This window comes from Simochromis diagramma, unplaced genomic scaffold (genome assembly GCF_900408965.1).
Source record: "Simochromis diagramma unplaced genomic scaffold, fSimDia1.1 OVJJ01000585.1, whole genome shotgun sequence".
In the NCBI taxonomy this organism is placed as follows: domain Eukaryota; kingdom Metazoa; phylum Chordata; class Actinopteri; order Cichliformes; family Cichlidae; genus Simochromis; species Simochromis diagramma.
In genome coordinates this window covers 7,678,325-7,695,999 of record NW_024387398.1, presented here as the reverse complement: position 1 = coordinate 7,695,999, position 17,675 = coordinate 7,678,325, and the positions used below count along the sequence as shown (strand labels likewise).

Sequence of the window (17,675 nt, the reverse complement as noted above, 5' to 3'; positions counted from 1 at the left end):
AACGGCTCCGTTTATAAGCTGTAAAAAAAAGAGGAGTAAAGAAATGCTCACACCCTTCAGGACCTGACGTGCTATCAATATTTCTTGTTTAGTCTCAAAAATTTGCATATTTACACTTGCTACTTTGAGCACACTATTGTTAACCTGGAATCACGGTACAACTCGCATGATAGTTCAACTCAGGAGAGCAAAATGTACCCGCCTCAGCCAGTTGCTGTCTTTTTACTGAAGCTTTCGCTGCTACTTTTCAGAAAGTGTTTTTCTCTGGCTTTTGCTGTTTTTTTCCACCCATTTTCAGGTCAGTCCTGGGATCCTTCAGTTGATTCATCTACTGTTCACTGAAGCCTCAGCAGAAATAGTTTCAGGGTGAGGGTTAAAGCCTGAAAGAAGACATCCTTATGGGAGGGAAACAGGGAGAAAAGGTTTTTGCCAAATTACACAAGAGCTGGAATGAAATCAGGACTCGTGGAGTCCAGATTAAAAGTTTTTGATTTAAATCATCAGCAGTATTTCCTTGCACGGAGGAGGTCAGGAGGAGAGGTACAACAGTGAGTCTCTACAGCCATCTGTAAAACATGGTGGTGGCTCTATTGTGGTTTGGGCTGCATTTCAGCCAGTGGTGTTGGGATTCATGTCAAAAGTGATTGAATTGTAAATGCGGAAAATTATCACCGTGCAATATCGTCTGGAAAGCATCCGATTGACTACAGCTTCATTTTTCAGCACGATCCCAAAAACTGTCTTTGGGTGTCTAATATGACAAAATGATAAAGCAAGTCCTTTTTGTATCTGAAATGTCAAAGGTCATATCAGGACAGATGTGGATCTAAACAACAATGTAAACAGTTGCAGAGGTGGAAATTCTTATTTTTTGCTTTACTCTCATGAATAAATGTTTAAGGTAAATTAAGGGGGAACTGTTTAAAATCATGTTAAATGCAAAGCATGAATGGAGAAACTAAACGATTTTTTGACTCCTCTTGCATCTCAGTCAAATTCCCACCTCTGAGAACGTTTTCTCAGCTAACAGGATTTCTACTTTTTATTATTTGCTTTGCCTCCATCCTCGCCACCTCCTCTGCCTTCTTTACACCTCACGGTTGGATGTCGTGATTGCAGCCAGCTAATCCCTGATTAGCCTCACAGTGGGTTGTAGGTTCACTCTAGAATAATGGATGAGCAATTTTTACAAAGCGCTTAGTTACAGCAGCCAGTGCTGTAAATGAGATAACAGCAGGATTTTCACGATGATGTCCTGGCACCCTATGTCAAAGTCATGACCTTTGACATAGGAGCAGCTTCTGAATAGCTTCTACTTTACCCTGAAAAAAAAATCCAGAGATTTGTGACATGACTCTGAGAGTGTTTATAGATTCATACACACATGGTTGTAATAAAATGCAGAATCCTGCTCGGCTGCAAAGGCAAAAACCACGTGGATCGCAGTATCGTGCCAAGGCTCAGACAAAAGCTGCAGACTGTAGACAGAGAGAGCCACAGACATGTTTTTATTCTTAACATTACTCCCTCAATCTGCCAAGGCATCAGAGATTTAAACCAGCAATAGATCATGTCAGCCATATCCAGTCCAACGCTAACTCATTTAAGATTTCATAGACATGCTGATGATGATGACGACAGAGCTACACAGAGACAGACACTCCAGTGTTTCCCTGTTGGATCTCTCTGGCTCATCATTAATTTCACAGTAAGTCGGGGGTTCATTCTTGGTACTACTTTTTCTGTTCACAAGCTGTGATAACTCGCTCGAAATAACTGTCATAATTACCATTAAAGAGGCTGTGAATGTAAATAAAGCACAGAAACACAAATACAGGATCTGAATTTCGACCTTTAAATGTTTCTGCTTTAGTCTGGGGTGGAAAACACAAAGAGTTCAGTCTGGTGAAACACCGACTCGATGGCGACGCGCACTCAGATGGACTGGGCGTTTTTCCGGCTCCACTCTGGGTCTCGTGGTGGGATGTAGTCCTTGGAAAGCTGCTTTGGTTCTGCCAGCATCTCAATGCGAGCGCTCGCTGTGGCTCTCCTCGCTGCTCTTGAAACCTTATTATTGAGATTCAGACATTAAATTCCATTAATCACAGCCACTTGGAAAAAAAGAATAAGTGAGCAATAAAAATTTAAACTCTAGTGGTAAAAGCTGGTAATTATGCTGCATTTTTATGACCTTCATCAAAACATAAAAGGCATCCTGCAAAACAACAAGTCCCAGAATTTCTCCATCGGCAGAACGACATTAAATATTCATTTGCCTGATTATAATTATTGGAAAGTGTCACAGTTCATTAAAACAAGGTTTTTATGATGTAAAACAACTGGTTCACACAGCTGGAAAATATTTGAATTGACAGTGTGATGTTGAATACACAACCCTAACAAACAGTTTTAATTTATGCTTTGCTGAAAGACTTTTCTAGTGTTCCTTAAAAGCCGCACATTACTGGTCTTTGAGCCTCCTGATGGTATTTATTTGGCATCATAAACTTGGGGTTAGACTAATGTTGGTGTTATACTTTCTGTAACAGAGAGTATGTGCTGGGGTCCAAGGAAATTTCAGATGTTGCAAAAGTGTAAAATAAGGCCACCAGCAACACCGGCTCCTTCAAGCGGCCTCCAAGAGGATGAAGAAATGATAAAATAAGAACACACTTCTTGTTCTTGGAGTCTGCATGCTAGACTAAAAGTAGTACAGTATTTAGTGACATGGGGTGATGCTGTGTTAGTGAGAGCACTTACAGTCCAGATGGATTCCTCTGGACGTCCAAGTGTGCAGCAGATGTTGCTCTCCTTCAGTCTGGGCAGCGACAGCTGGACGAGTCTCTGCGAGATGCGAGCTTTTCTGGATGAGAGAGAGACGATGGAAGCAACGCTCTGCAGACGAACAGAAGGTATTAGTTTCTACTTTCACAACACATCCCTGCAGAGACAGAGGAAGGCTGATTTGTTTATAAATCTGCTCGACCACTTCACATTTAGGTGCAAAAAATTTAAGAGCCCGAGGTTTAAAACATTTAGTTTAGATCAAAGTGGCTGCTGACGATTACGTGGAAGAAAAGTTCCTAATTACCCGAACCTAAAAAGATTTTATCTTTTAAGCTACAAATATGTGGCTTTTATTTCTTTTTTTTCCTATTACAGCTAATTCAATGCAGTGTAAACCCCATTAAACAAATTCTTTCACCACCAAAAAAAACAACAATTTTCACGCTGAATCTATGCCAATAAAATACTGAACGCATATTTCTCAAAACAGTGTGTGATTAAGCCTCCCTGTGATTACACAAGAAGCCACGAGGCACCAAACTGAAAAAGAGCATGGATGTTTGCACGGATTTGTTTCTGAAATGATCTGCTCTGCTCCTCTTACCTCCCTGCTCCTCTGGAAGTCCGGATGTGCGAGTTTGGGTTTGGAAAGCTGCAGCAGTCGAGGTGTGATCACGGCACTTTTCACCCTGGGATCGGTGTGCCACACAGGACAGTTTTTTTCACACTGAGGCGTGTGAGGAGGCCTGTGGGACAAGCAGACGGCATCTTATACCGCGAGAAATAAACCCCTGATAATGCAGGGCTTCGTAATTCTCACATTCTTCTTACATTAGGCCTCGCACAATCGTGTTCCTCAAATAATCCTCAAAATCTTTATTATTCTTGTCAGTACCAGCAGCTCTCTGCCACGCAGCTTCAAAAAAATATGCAAATACATGTTAAAGATAAGCTGATAAGTATTCTAAACACTATGGTACGGTGAAACTTTCATTCCCATTGAAGGCACGGATAAGGCCAAAAGCTAGAAAACAAACAGACAAAGCTAAATGAGTAAACCTTACTGGGAAAGTGACTAAGATGTGCGTCATGTAAGTACAACAAAACTCTGTCACAGCCTAATAAAGGAAAAATGTCAAAAAAAAAAGAAGAGAATATTTACAACATTTAAGCTTTTTTTGGGTAGTTTATTGCCTGATCGTGTGTCCAGTTTGCTTGTTATTATTCAGTCTTCGTGTGCTTCCATTTATGTATAATTATTGCCTCAGTAGTTCAGCTTATCTTCACTACAGGATCAGATACAGAAATGCTCCCAAATCATTTTGGCTTACTCTGCGCTTTTTTTCTTCACGATCTCCTTTTTGGGTTTGATTTTTATCTGCTTTGTTTTGTCTCACTCATTTATCCGTCTGTATCTCTTAGAGCAACAAGATGAGAGTCTGGCGATTGTTATTTCTTATACAGGACATTAAAACAGCAATCACTGTGATATTTGTAGCCTAAAAAATGCAGACATCAACTTGTACTGATTTGAAACAAACAAACAAACAAACAAAACAAACAAAACCTGGGATGCATCTCACTCCATCCAACTACACGTTCAGCTGCTGCCGCTGGGCTCGGGATTTATAAAAAGACTTCCGCGGCAGTCTACGAGGGTCCCAGAGGTGCTGAGCTTTGGACAATAAGCTCTATTGTCTCGTCTCCTCGCTCTCCCACAGTCTGTCACTGAAATAACAGATGTACGAACGCTGGCTTCCTCACACTGCACAGTGTTGGGCCTGATCCTCTGCTCGGCCTTCTCAGATTTAACTTTATGATATGTTACATTCTGCTGGAATTAAACTTGAGACTTTGGTTTGCATGTGAGCTCCCGCAGGGAGAATAAAGGCTTTGGAGTTTGACATGTGATGGGGGGCCGTGGAAATATCGTTTAAAACAGACAGCTCAAAGAGTTTGTCTGGCTGCTGCTTATATGCTTCTCAACGCTGAAGCAGTAACGAGCAGTTTGACATAATGGCAAATGGGGGAAATATATAAATATACATGTAAAATTTCAAATCCACCAAACCAAACTGAGTCACATAAGCTTTTACTTAATGAAAATGCATTTATTTATAAACTTCTTACTACACAATTGATTTATTGTTTAGTCTTAAAAAGCTCAGAGTTGCCAAAGTATTGCAACAAAATAAAAGACTCGTGATTTTATTTGCATCAATGCAGGACTAATCTACGGTAAGTAAGCTCCATGTTAAGACACCTCACATCTGGAAAACTAGTAGACGATAGGTCCTTAATTGTGTGATATATGATAAATTGTATTACTGATCATGTTAATCTCTAAAACAGCAGCATGGCTCATATAACAGGCAAAGAAAGACTCCCTCCGCAAAAAGAAAATCTTTCAGCTTGTCTGCTGCCCCTTTGAGGCCCTCTCCTTGAGCACCTCTGGACAGCTTCCAGTGGCGACCCAGGAAAGATATTTTAACAGTGCTGTGCACAGTTAAGGCCATTTTTTGTTGAATGTCTTCTCTCAGACTCGTCAGGATGTTATAGCCCAAATGATTTGGGGACAAAAGGTTTTTTAAAATGTTTCATCTCTCATCCAAATGACAGTCATTTGGATGAGTCTTGGTATGTAACCTGTGGTGGGGTTATCACCTTCGAGGTGGTCCTGAGGGTCGTCATGTGCAAAGATGTCTACCTCACTAGAGGTTAAATACCTGGGAGTTGCAATCGGACATCTAGCTCTCTGTTAATCTCTGAAAAGAAAAATTATGGTGTTTGTTTCCCAGACTAGGATTAAGCCTAGTCCTAGACTAAAAACATTATCAGTGGTGATCTTTGTGGCATTTTTCCTTATAGTCTGGGACTTAAACCATGACTGGGAAAGTTGATCATGGTCGCTCATTGTGTTTGATACAGTGGTTGATGTTTGCCCTCTGTGCTAATTTGATGTTGCAGATGACGCAAAAACACCAGGGACCTTCAAACACCTTCGAACCGTTTGAAGCACTTGAGGGGAGATCAAGAATAGAATAGAGTAGAATAGAATAGCCCTTTATTGCCATTCTACATGTAAAATGAAATTATGGGTGCTCCACGCCAACTGTGCAGGAGTAAAAAAATTTTATAAATAGTAAAAACATCAGGAAAAAAATAGCAAACAGAAGAGATATATATAGTCTAGAGGAATACATATAAACTGGAGGAATATATACAAAACAATGGAAAGGCACACATTGGAGAGCAAAGTGCTTGGAGGTAGTGCAAAGAAAAGACTTGGTCTGAATGGAGTCTGTATGTGAGTGACATGAGTGATGAGAGTTACTCAGACCGTGGCTCAGATTGGTGAGGTGGGTGCGCAGTGGTGGTTTGTGGGGAGATAGTGTTTGTTAACAGTCTAAATGGCTCAGGGGAAGAAGGTGCTGTGAGTCTGGAGGTGTGGGACCTGACTGCCCTGAGGCACTGACCAAAGGGCAAAGGGTCAAACAGGTGAAACTGGTGGTGGGTGGGGTGCAAGGCGTCACCTGTGATGGACCTGGTATTCCTGAAACAGGACGATCTGGCGATAGCCTCCAAGGAGACAACCGTGAAGGAGAAGGTTTTGTGTTTTCATTTTTTATGACCAGAAACAAAAAACGTTTTCATCCCATCTTGTGTTGCATAAAAACATTTAAACCAAGCACGGGTTTGATGCTTCTTATGCCTAGACGTCAGAGGAAATAGTATCCCTTGAGTGTCACTGATTGACATGTAGGTTACATGTAACAGCTGTTTCAGACAGATCATTTGGAAATGGTTCACATTGAAATAGAGAAGTAGAAGTAGAAGATGCTTATTGTGCAGGGCTCTTCAGCTGCAAAGATAATATGTTTGCATGTAACATGAACACACATGGATTAAGTTTAGCATGCACTGAGGCTTTTACCCTGCATCCTGGGAGCTTCGAGTCCTGGTTCTGGGTGTCGACAAACGCAGGGTGTTTTCGTACTGGGACGTCTTGGAGGAAGGTCGCTGGGTCTTCCTGAAGAGGCTCGCCGTCGCCTCCTCCTCCTTCCTGCAGGAAAATGGAAGCCATTACCGCGCCCATTATGTGCTGTGTTGTGTGTCTGGAACAAAACATTGTCTTGAGCCAGAAAGAAGAAAGTAGGAGGAGGGGATGATGATGAAGGGGCAATTCAGAACAATGGTTAAGTGTCAGTGTTCAGCTGATGACGGGGGAATGAGTGGAAAATGCAGCCGGAAAAACATTTAAATTTCATTACGCAGTCGAGACTGCGGAGTGACACTCGAGGTTAAATGCTCGCTTCGCATTGTTTTGCTCCTCGATGGTGTGTCACTGATGCAGAATCCTTCCTGATTCAAATAACGAGGAAAAAATCTGATCAAACTTTTTATATCAATAAAAAAGACGAATGGCACATAGAAAGATTAACAAATTGGTTTTGGACTTTTCATGGCATTTGTTGACACTAGCAATAAAGAATACAAAATCTTACTCTTTTGTTGTTAATGCTGTTATCTTGAACTAACGATCCACTCCTCTAAACTAAAAAAGCTGAGTAAAAAGTACAAAATTGCCACCACAAACAATTTATCCACACAACAGTTCAAATTTGAGCAATTTTCTATTAAAAAGCAGAAATCAGAAAATATTTAATTGTTAAAGGTAACTATTGTAAATTCCTGAGCTTAAAATAGTTATAGTTGTCACTATAATGTGAAGAACCAACTGCTATGACTTCATGTCCATAGTGTCTATGTATTATGTATTATGCTGGAGAGACGTTTGCTGAAGTTGAAATGGGGCTGGACTGTATTTTTGTGCAATACCAATTTATACCACAAGATGGTGTATTTAAGTAATGTAGTCTTTTTTCAGAAAGGTATCTTAACTTAAATGGTGACCCGGAAAAGGCAAAAAACTGAGGGCGAGCAAAAAGAAGCTGCACATTTCAACACTGCCCCCTTGTGGTGAAACTTTTAATTAAAGGGTAATTACAGAACGTACCTTTGATTAATGATTTTACATGTTAACATATTAATTTTCTAATACATCTGAAAAGATTTTCAGTGATTACCTATCATCTTTTTAGGCTGTTTTTCTTTACAGATGCCAAAAAAGCTTCTCAAATATATGGATTTGTTGATTTTCTTTGTTTTATATTAACACTGACATCATCTGTCTGGATTTAGGGATCATCAAGTCAAATAGTGATTATAATAATAATAAATAATAATAATTAGCTGCACACCTAATTGGCCTGAAAAATTCAAAAGTTCCAGCTGCCAAGTAAAATAATTAACGTGACACTATTGATAAAGAAACCTTGACCACAGAGCCAAATAATCAGATTAGAAATGAACAAAGCGGACTAGACATCTTGCCTGCACTCTCATTAAATTAGGCATTGAGGCTAATTAACAGATAAAATAGCCCTGTAAATACATTTAACTGATGTAGCTTACAGCAAATCAGAGGCAGGGAAAAAAGGATCAGTATGTATGCAGTGAGCATCGTGAATCAAGCTCCTCTATAGCTGATGGTCTGCACCAAACCAGCAGGTGATCAGTGTCATCTTCCGTTACAGTGAATTATTACTGCAGTTCAGTGAGCTGCACTTCCTGCGCGTGGGTTTCTGATTGAGTTACACTGAACATCGTTGCTCCTCTCATCCGACAGCTGATGCAGGAGAAACAACAAACAGAAGAGCTGTGGACCTGGAGCTAGCACTAATCGAGCCTGACAGCTCTCGAGGGTGATCACCTGGCATCAGTCCCGAACATCACTTTACTCTGTGCTAAAGAGCTCTGCGAAGATTTCCACACAAATATGTTGATGCATCACAACATAAAAAGCTTGTGTACACTGCTCTGATCACAAACAGCCCTCCCTCTCATGTCTTTTTGATAGAGTCATCAATAATGTTGGAGGAACAGCCGGGCTACAGTTACCTCCGGTGGTCCTCCCTTGCTGAGAAATCTCTTTTGTGCCTGGATAGGTATTGGATTCTTGCACTTGGAGCGGCTCCGAGCGCTGAAGCGGAGATGGGCCATACAGGCTCCTGGTTGCCCCAGCTCAGCTTCTCACTGATCAATGGAAAGGTTTCCAAAAAGGAGCTGTGATGATAAGCATCTTTGTGCAGAGGCAGAATAAATATTTTCCCAAAGAAAAAAAAAGATCCATTCAATCAACAAACCATAAATTCTTCTCATTTCTCTATTGTTTTTCTCTTTTAAACACACATTCGGTGGGTGCCAGACATCTGTCTTTAATTATGCACTTTGGAGAAATTGCACTCAAAAGAAGGAAACACTGACCACATAGGCTCCTGAATTCTTGGGAGTCAGTTTTAAGTCAATTTTCAAATGATGTAACAGCTGGAAGAGAACTAAGTATGCTCAAAATGTTTAGGGCTTTAAAAACAGACGTGTGATGAATAGCGGCCATTGTGGCATTACAAAAAGTCTGTGTGCAGAAAGAATTCGGTTTTAATCAAGGGGAAGATGCTCGTGTGAGTCAGCTACTCACCAAGGAGTCGTGGCCCAGACTGTTTTTGAGGTTTTGTGTTGAGCCAACTCCAAGATTCTGTCAAACGACACAGCATTCACAAAACAGCAAAAACTAGCAATAAATACGAGTGTATTTCAGGGACTGTGGGCCCAAAGGGGGGCTGTGCAATCGCTCAGCGAGTTTCCCTTCTCTGTTTAGGGTTTTCCATATTTTGGCTTCCAAACAGTCTCGCTCATTTTTTTAAAGCTCTGTTTCAACTTTAAATCTTTACCACCAATCAAAAAGCAAAGACGCGAATGCCAGAGTTTGACCGTGAGTCATTCATTTTCATGACAGTGGTTTCCTATTTTGCAGCACCACCTCCATTTAACCCCTTTAATATCTGCAATGTTCCAAAAATACTCCCTACTAGAGGTTACGGATTATATAAAACATGGATTTTTACAACATAGCTTTGAATTTTCAGGTGTTGGTTTTAAGCTTGCCTCAGTATTAGCATCAAAAGCTTAATCTAAAACTGTAGGCAAACTATTTCCCCCATTTATTCATTATGTTTGTTTCAGCTGGTTACACTTTTAGCTCCTTTAAATGGTTTAATCCTGACTTTTAGCTTAATGTTTCTATTCTTTCTTAATGACTTTATGTTAATTAGATGGTTTTATCATGATTTTACCTAACCTGTTAAGAGTTTTGGTGTTTTAACTGTTTATTGCTGACATTTAAGTTTCAAATTTCTTTGCCAGACTTGAAGCTAAATGTTTCTTCCAGACTTTTTATTACTTTTAACTTCATTCCTGCCTTAAGCTTTTTTATTCTCAACACTGAGTTTTTTTTAAAACTGTTAGCTACTATTGAGGTTTTGTACTCACATGAGCACTCGCCATGTTTAGAATAAGGCCCCAACTACACAGGCCTTGACTGGTCCCCGAGTAACATTTTAGCAGTCGCCCACAGTTTGTATGGAACACACCAACTTTACCTGCAACTACTCTCAGAGTGTTAGTGATACACCACAGAAACTGGAAACAGAGACCTTTCTACTTCATAAAAAACTTTAACTTTTATTTTGCAGTAAAGTTGTGCCACTGCTCAGTTTGCAGACAAGTTGGTATCTTCTATGAAAATTATAGGCAACTGCAGCAATCTGCAAGCAACCAATGCAATTACAAAGAGATTTTTTTTGGAAAAGTATCGTCTCTGCGACCGATTTCCCTTCGCCAACCTATCGGGGGATATTTTTTCCCCCTCACAACCTACATTTTGTTACACCCGATATGGTGGAAAACTCTTGAGCAAGAAAATGCTGTTTCAGCTGTTTATTCCTGAGTTTATAGTTAAATGGCCTGTATTTGTATAGCGCTTTTACTAGTCCCCCCTAGGGACCCCAAAGCGCTTTACACACCCAGTCATCCACCCATTCACACACTGGTGGAGGCAAGCTACAGTTGTAGCCACAGCTGCCCTGGGGCAGACTGTTGGTAGGAATGTTGCAACGCACAATATCTCCTTAAAGTGGTCAATATTTTACACAAACACACCAAATCTATTGAGAATGATTAACTTTCTGAGAAAGGCATAAAGATCAAAACCATTTCACCTCTGTGATGGACCAAATGTGGACTGAACAGCTGCAAGAATAAAAAACAAAAGCAAAAAATGAGTTAAGGCTACCCCCCAATATTTGATGACTATTTTGCATGTATGAAGTGATAAATTTACCTTGTTTTCCAGACACCATCTCCCCTTGCGGCTGCTGTGAGCTGGATGCGTCAGCTTGATGTCACATTACTCTCTCCATAGCCACAGCAGGAGTCCTTAGCAACCAGCTCCACACCTGAGGACGCCCTGAAACTGGAGTCTGTGTGGTTAACTCAACCATCCGGCCCACTCAAGACTTCAGAAGCTGAACGTTAGAAGGAAAGTGGACACTTCTAGGGTCAGTTGGGAGGCCTACTGTTGCTGTGGCATTCTGGAGAGCTCGATTCAAAATATAAATGTGCTCCAATGGTGTGAAGTGACTAAATGTCAAGCGCTATGTTTGTGACGAGGCTTTGTGTTCACATGAGCAACGACACAGAGCTGTGCTGTTGTAAACAAAACTATGTGAAAGGTCAGTGGTTCAAAACACTAAAGATTTAATGCAAAAGAATAATTCAGTGGAAACTGTTTATTTAAATGTGAAATCATCATCAAACTGTTTACACATTACTGTAAAATTCATGTTTTCGTTTTGGAAAAATAGGAGTCACAAAAAACAAAAAGTAATGCGCTCTTTTAAATCACCAAAGTGTTACATATGAAGGTGTTTCGCACTTCAGTGATGTGCTTTGTCTTTATCTGACAGTTCAGAGTTTTAAACAAACATTGACAAAAAAAAAAAAAAGTTTTATTCAGTTCTTAAGATAAATAAACCAAACTCCCTTTTAAAGCATTAAGACGACACACAATGAATAAGGTAACAATGAACGCGTTACATACGTGTGTTTTTAAAGCTGTAACACTCCTGAGCGATAATAAACTCAAAATAAAGCAGCAGTATTGCAGCAAAGAGCCATGTCTTTGTTTTTTTCCGTTATGCTTAAATGTTTCAAGATTTTGATATTAACGGCAGAACAGAGTCAAAGTTTGCACTTTAGCGGCCCCACATGGCAACATGGTGTCACTTTCAGACATTTTAACAGTTAAACCTTTCATGAATTTTTTGTTGTTGTAATTTTGCCTTTTCCCATACACCATCACAGAGGATTTTAAATCAAACATTCCAGATGTGTTTGAAGAACAGACTTTTATCTTAAATTTAAGGGCTTCAACAAAAAATGTCAACTGTTTAGGAATTACAGCCTTTTAATACACAGTCCAGTCTCAAAAGTAATTGGACAGTTGATGAACAATTCCCTGCTCGTTTTTCAATAGAAAGCAGATAAAAGATTTGAAGTTGCTTCCAAGTGTTAAACTTGCATCTGATAGCCGTTCACTGGATTTCTCAATATGAGGTCCAAAGAAGTGTCGATTAAAGCGGAGAAGGTCTTCATTGATCTGAAAACCAAACTAAGCCTATCAGAGAGACAGCAAACACTTGAGGAGAGGCCAAATCAATAATGCGGTATCGGCCAGCTCAGCAAAACCTAAAGGCCTGGAAGACCGGGGAGGAAAAATCAGTGAGAATGATCCCAGAGTTCTTTCCATGGTTACGAAACAGCATTACTATCTAACCAGTCAAGACTGCTCTCAGGGAGGTGGGCATATCACTGTTAGTGTACAATCCAGGAAAGCCCGATCACACTTTGTCAAAAATCATATAAATATATATACGTATGAACAGATTAAACCAAGACTAACAGAATAATGGGTAGAGAAATGTATGGAGAAGGAGGGGTGTGTATAAAAATGGCTGTAATTCCTCAACAGTTTATGCAGCACTTCTATTAAAACCCACGAATTAATGCTGAAAGTCTGGACTTGATGTTCACTGTGGTGGTGTACAGTCCAAAAGCACAAAATGTTATGTTTTAATTTGAGATCTCAGTCAGTAAAAGTTAGTTTGGGCCACTTGTCTCAGCTGATATGACGAATTTAAGCAGCTTGAGATTTTTATGCAAGTATGAAATACGCTGACACATTTAAATCATTAAGATCGATTTGAAAACTACTGCAACTGCAGCTCCAAACAACATTAGAAGGAATTAAAGATTTAAAACACAGTAACAGTCTTGTAAATGTTAACATTTGTGGCTCCACACATCACCTGCTGGGACAAAAATAGAGATAATGGTTTTGTGTTCTCCCAGTTTGACACAAATCAATAAAAAAAATTTAACAGGCCAACAAACAGTGAGGGTTTTTTTTCTCCTCACAAACGTGAAATACCAACAGAAATAAATACCAGAGGTTTAGCCTACAAACGTAGTGAAAACAGTAAAGTTAAAAAAAAAGTGCAAAGAGCTCACTGAATGTGATTAAGTGACAGGAGTTAACAGTGCGTTTCATAAACCGTCACAAACCAACTGGGAGATCAGGGCCTGAGCGTCCTGCACGCCAGAGCTCAGCTCCGTCTCGCCCTCCTTCACGTGGGTAGCGATGAGGAACAAGCGCCGGTCGCCGAGCTCGGACAGAGACAGAGCGTCGTGGAGGTCAGTGATGCCGCAGGAACCTGGAAGATCCTGGAGAAAGAAAAACAAAGCATTGAGCATTAAGTGAGATAAGGATGGTATACTCCTATATTATATAAAAAAATATAAAGATGAACTTATTTGAAGGGCGTAATGTCTGAGAAATCTTTGCTGACATTTTATCCACCACTGAATTACTGCAGACTAAAATTTGCAGGGTTTGCTGCTTCAGTGATTTTAACCCAAAATATGAAAATGAGAAAAGGATGGAAGCCATCTTTCAGATTTTATTTTGTGACATCTAAATCGACATACGTGCTTTTCAGATGGACAGAAAACGCAAACAGATACAAGTCAAAAGGAAATGCAAGTGATAGACTGCCACATCATTCAGTTTTAAAACACCTGTCTGTGAAGGTTCTCAGTCATCCAGGTCATCGTAGTGAAAGGAGCTTGCAAAGAAAAGCGTTGGGACTTCTTTAAGTTGCTTGAAGACGTTTCACCTCTCATCCGAGAAGCTTCTTCAGAGAAGGATCAGAGAAGAAGCTTCTCGGATGAGAGGTGAAATGTCTTCAAGCAACTTAAAGAAGCCCAGACGCTTTTCTTTGCAAGCGTCTGGGCAAGTTGCTCTCATGGCTAATCGGTGCATGGAGTCTGTTGACATCACATTTTTAGATCAACTTAGCTCGCTTTGAACCCTGGCCAAGGTGTTCTATCCTTTAGATCGCTACCCACAGCTCGTGCAGAGGGAAGGAGCACACATCTACCAGTAACATCACTGGTGCATGTTAAAATGTTTATGCGGCACAGACATGCCTTTTATTAAAAAGCTGAACATGTCGTACAGAGGAGCTTAGTGAGAGTGATCACAAGACTGTGATGAGGTGTGTTCATCGAAGCCTAATGCAGCCTTCTCCAAACTTCAGGCAGCTGCAGCTTAGCTTGATATCTGAAAATCTCTATTTTGTCGTTTCCTGCTGTTGACATGTTACAAGATAGGAGTTCAGGATAGAAAATAAATAAATAAATGCAATTCTTCACATTAAAAGCCAGTTCTATTTTGTGTTTACTTTAGTTGCATCAGTTGCAAGTCTGAAACAAATCAATCGAACTTGTTTCTTTCACGCCCACCTGTTTGTTGGCCAGCACCATTAAAGGCAGGCTTGGACGAGAGGCCAGCAGCTCATGTAGGTGTTTCTTTGCCACTGGAAAGAGCTGCGGGTTGGACGAGTCGACTACAAATACCAGCAGCAGTGCTTTAGGGATATATTTCTGCCAATATGGCCGCAGATCCTCTTTACCTCCAACTGTCAAAAGAGAGAGACAACACACACTGTTCAAATACAACTCCCGTGTTTATTTCTGTTACATTTTATGCATTATACAGCAACACATATGTGATTTTCAACTGGATCATATGAGACAGAGCATACTAAAGATGGGCTCAGGCTTACTTTCCAGAAACTCGATATAGCAGTCATCTTTGTTGATGGAGACGGCGTTGAAGCCCTGTGTCGGCTGTATGTCCTGCTCCAGGCGGCCGGTGGACAAAGACTGCAGCAGGCTGGTCTTTCCGGATCCATCGAGACCCAGAACCAGAACCTGTGTTCCCTTTGACTTCACAGGCTGGGACTGGAACACAGACCACACTGGATCAGAGCCTGATATTCACACCAATATTAAAAAGGATTATTTCCTCTATGATGTCATTGGTTCAGGAAATGTAAATGTAAAAATTGAGTTTTAATTAAAAAAATTATTTAAGTCAAAAAAAGATGTTTAATTATTATCTTAAGAAGAAAATCAGATATTAGCTGACAGAACTGATATTGCAGGTTAGTAATTTAAAATAAATCTCAGGCTAGAAGTACTGTAGACAGTTTCTCAATCTCAAAGAAACGCCAAAATGTATATAATTCTTTAGAAAAATATTAATTAGGAACAGCTAATATTGATAATATATACCAAACAACTGTCTTAATGTTTCAGATTTTGTTTAGTATTTAAAAATACTGTGAATAGGTCTAATATACGACATAGTGTAGAACTGTGCAGATATAAGCAGTTTTTCCTGTTTCTCATGTTAAATCTTGGAAGGAAGGTACTTTTTACTCTTTATTCATAATCATGCCAAATAGTGTCTCTTAACTTGTTCCAGGCCGAGTTATCATAGTTTTGTATTTTCTTGATTAGTTTTTATATTTGTTTCACTTTGACTTTTGTTTTTATTTCAGTTTAGTTTCAGTTAATTTCCAGAGTGTGATTGTTCATTTTATTTTATTTTTATTGTCTGAAAAATGATTAGTTTTAGTTTAGTTTTTGTAAGTTTCAGGGCCAGAGTTTTAGTCTTTTAAAGTATTATTGTATTTGGGGTACATGCCAGATGCAGGATCTAGGAAATTGACTATAGATGTTACAATATAAACACAGAACTTTTTGGAAGCAGTTGACTCCAGTCTTAACCAAACTAACAAAACTTAGCACATTTAATTGGTCTTTTTTTAAAAAAATACTTAGTTTTTCAAATTTTATTCTTATTATTTTTATATTCGTTAAATACAATTAGACAGATTTTTTTTTAGTTAACTATAATAAACTTCCGTCCAGTAGGTCGAGCTCAGACATTATTTTAGTTTAGTTAGTAAAATGTAATATGCACTAATAATAATAACCTAAAAGAAAAAAAAAATTTTGGTTTACACATCCCATATTTTATTTTAGATATTTCAAAATGTCCATTTACTCAGTGAAAAAAATATTTTACTCTTGTATTTATTTAATTATTTTATTTAATAACTTCTCTTGGGATGTAAATAAAAAAAATAAATGAATTAATATATAAAATGTGCGGATTAATCCAGCCGCTGCCTCACTAAACTGTCCCGAAAACCGCCTTTGAGTTGAATGGAACAGCCTACATTTCCCAGAACACCACGCGGGAACCCCAAAGAACGTGCCTATGCATTTGCCGCTGAAATATGTACAACTTTACGCAACATGTAAAATAAGTTATTTTACCGAAACGCTTCTTCGTCTCGTCTTAAGTGTAAAACCCGGGGGGCAGCTGGGGTGAAGGCACAGATGTAGTGTTTTAGGAGCAGCAGTCTGAACATTTCCACACAGGTGTGTAAGGTGAACGTTACCTGTGATGTGTTCCGAACTTCAGCAGCTGCTACAGGTTCAACCACGGCCGTTGTGGGCTCAGCAAACTGTGTCTGCTGCTGCTGAGCTTTAATCACCGGAGTCTCTTCCTCTCTTATTTCATCCTTCTCTCCTTCCCTCTGCTCTCTGTCACTTTCACCGACCTCTCCCAGGCGTGTTTCAGGCTTCTCCTCCCCGGAGGAGGACGCATAGTTCCAGATAAGATAAGCGACTCCTCCCGCCACAGCGACGGAGGCGCCGACGATACCAGCTCTGCTCAAACTCAACATGGTGCTCAACTGCCGGCTTTGCTGCTCTGTCTGGTCGCCGTTTACCCGTTTGCCTGCGACATGATTGGAGTTCTCGTGAAAATGTAAGTCCGTAAGCGCTTCCCCGCCCCTCTCCTCTGCTCAACAAGTGGATTAACAGACCGGAAGCTCCGGAGGAACTTCTCAAAACGATATTTCCGGATAAAGTGCGCGGAGGTGTTGATGCAGTTCTGAGACCGGCCGCCAGATGGCGGAAAATAATCTTGAAATGTTTTAATGCAACCATTTCTTTAACGCTGTTATTCGCACTCTGACCGCTAGGGTGTCCAACTACTGTACAATACACTTGCATTTAAAATATATAAATTACTAGTAGCCAATATAAAGTTTAAATTTTAAGAACAATTACTGCAGTAAAAAAAGAAGCGGTAACTGTTCCAATTATCCTGCTTAGTCAAAAAAGTATAATTTTTATTTAATTTGCGATATTTGATGGTTTCATATATTTTTATTTTTACCCCATATTTTTTCACTGTTTTGTCATTATTCCATGTTATTTTATTGATCACTTATTTGAGCTAAGTGCTAATATTAGTTTAACTGTAATTTTACCCAATGTCACACCTTCTTTATTTTTAATGTTGGAAAAAGTAAATATTTATTTTCAAAAATAAAAAAAATTGTGAAAATGTTAAAGGAGGGATAGTAAGCTGGGGATCAAATTGGCTACAAAAGGGTTGAATCCAGACCGCTAGGTGGCTTTAACCCAAGTGTCATTAATAAAATGAACTACTATTCCTGCAGTGGAGATACCTGAACTCATACACAAGAAAAAAAAACCTGAAATTA

The 17,675-nt window shown here is 39.6% G+C and overlaps 2 protein-coding genes across 2 annotated transcripts; both read right to left on the bottom strand.

Moving 5' to 3' along the window:
• Nucleotides 1-1,492: 1,492 nt before the first annotated feature.
• Nucleotides 1,493-11,331, bottom strand: LOC120720589 (testicular haploid expressed gene protein-like). Its single transcript, XM_040010321.1, has 8 exons — nucleotides 11,027-11,331; nucleotides 10,905-10,935; nucleotides 9,326-9,382; nucleotides 8,749-8,883; nucleotides 6,722-6,850; nucleotides 3,392-3,533; nucleotides 2,761-2,895; nucleotides 1,493-2,067 (listed from the first exon to the last, which is right to left on the bottom strand). Exons 1-8 carry the CDS (start codon nucleotides 11,043-11,045, stop codon nucleotides 1,936-1,938), a joined length of 780 nt encoding a protein of 259 aa, XP_039866255.1. The 5' UTR covers nucleotides 11,046-11,331; the 3' UTR covers nucleotides 1,493-1,935.
• A 314-nt stretch (nucleotides 11,332-11,645) lies between these two features.
• arl9 (ADP-ribosylation factor-like 9) lies at nucleotides 11,646-17,055 on the bottom strand. Its single transcript, XM_040010320.1, has 4 exons — nucleotides 16,560-17,055; nucleotides 14,871-15,048; nucleotides 14,548-14,723; nucleotides 11,646-13,467 (listed from the first exon to the last, which is right to left on the bottom strand). The coding sequence occupies exons 1-4, from the start codon at nucleotides 16,845-16,847 to the stop codon at nucleotides 13,291-13,293; spliced, it is 819 nt and encodes a 272-aa protein (XP_039866254.1). The 5' UTR covers nucleotides 16,848-17,055; the 3' UTR covers nucleotides 11,646-13,290.
• Between the last annotated feature and the right edge of the window lie 620 nt (nucleotides 17,056-17,675).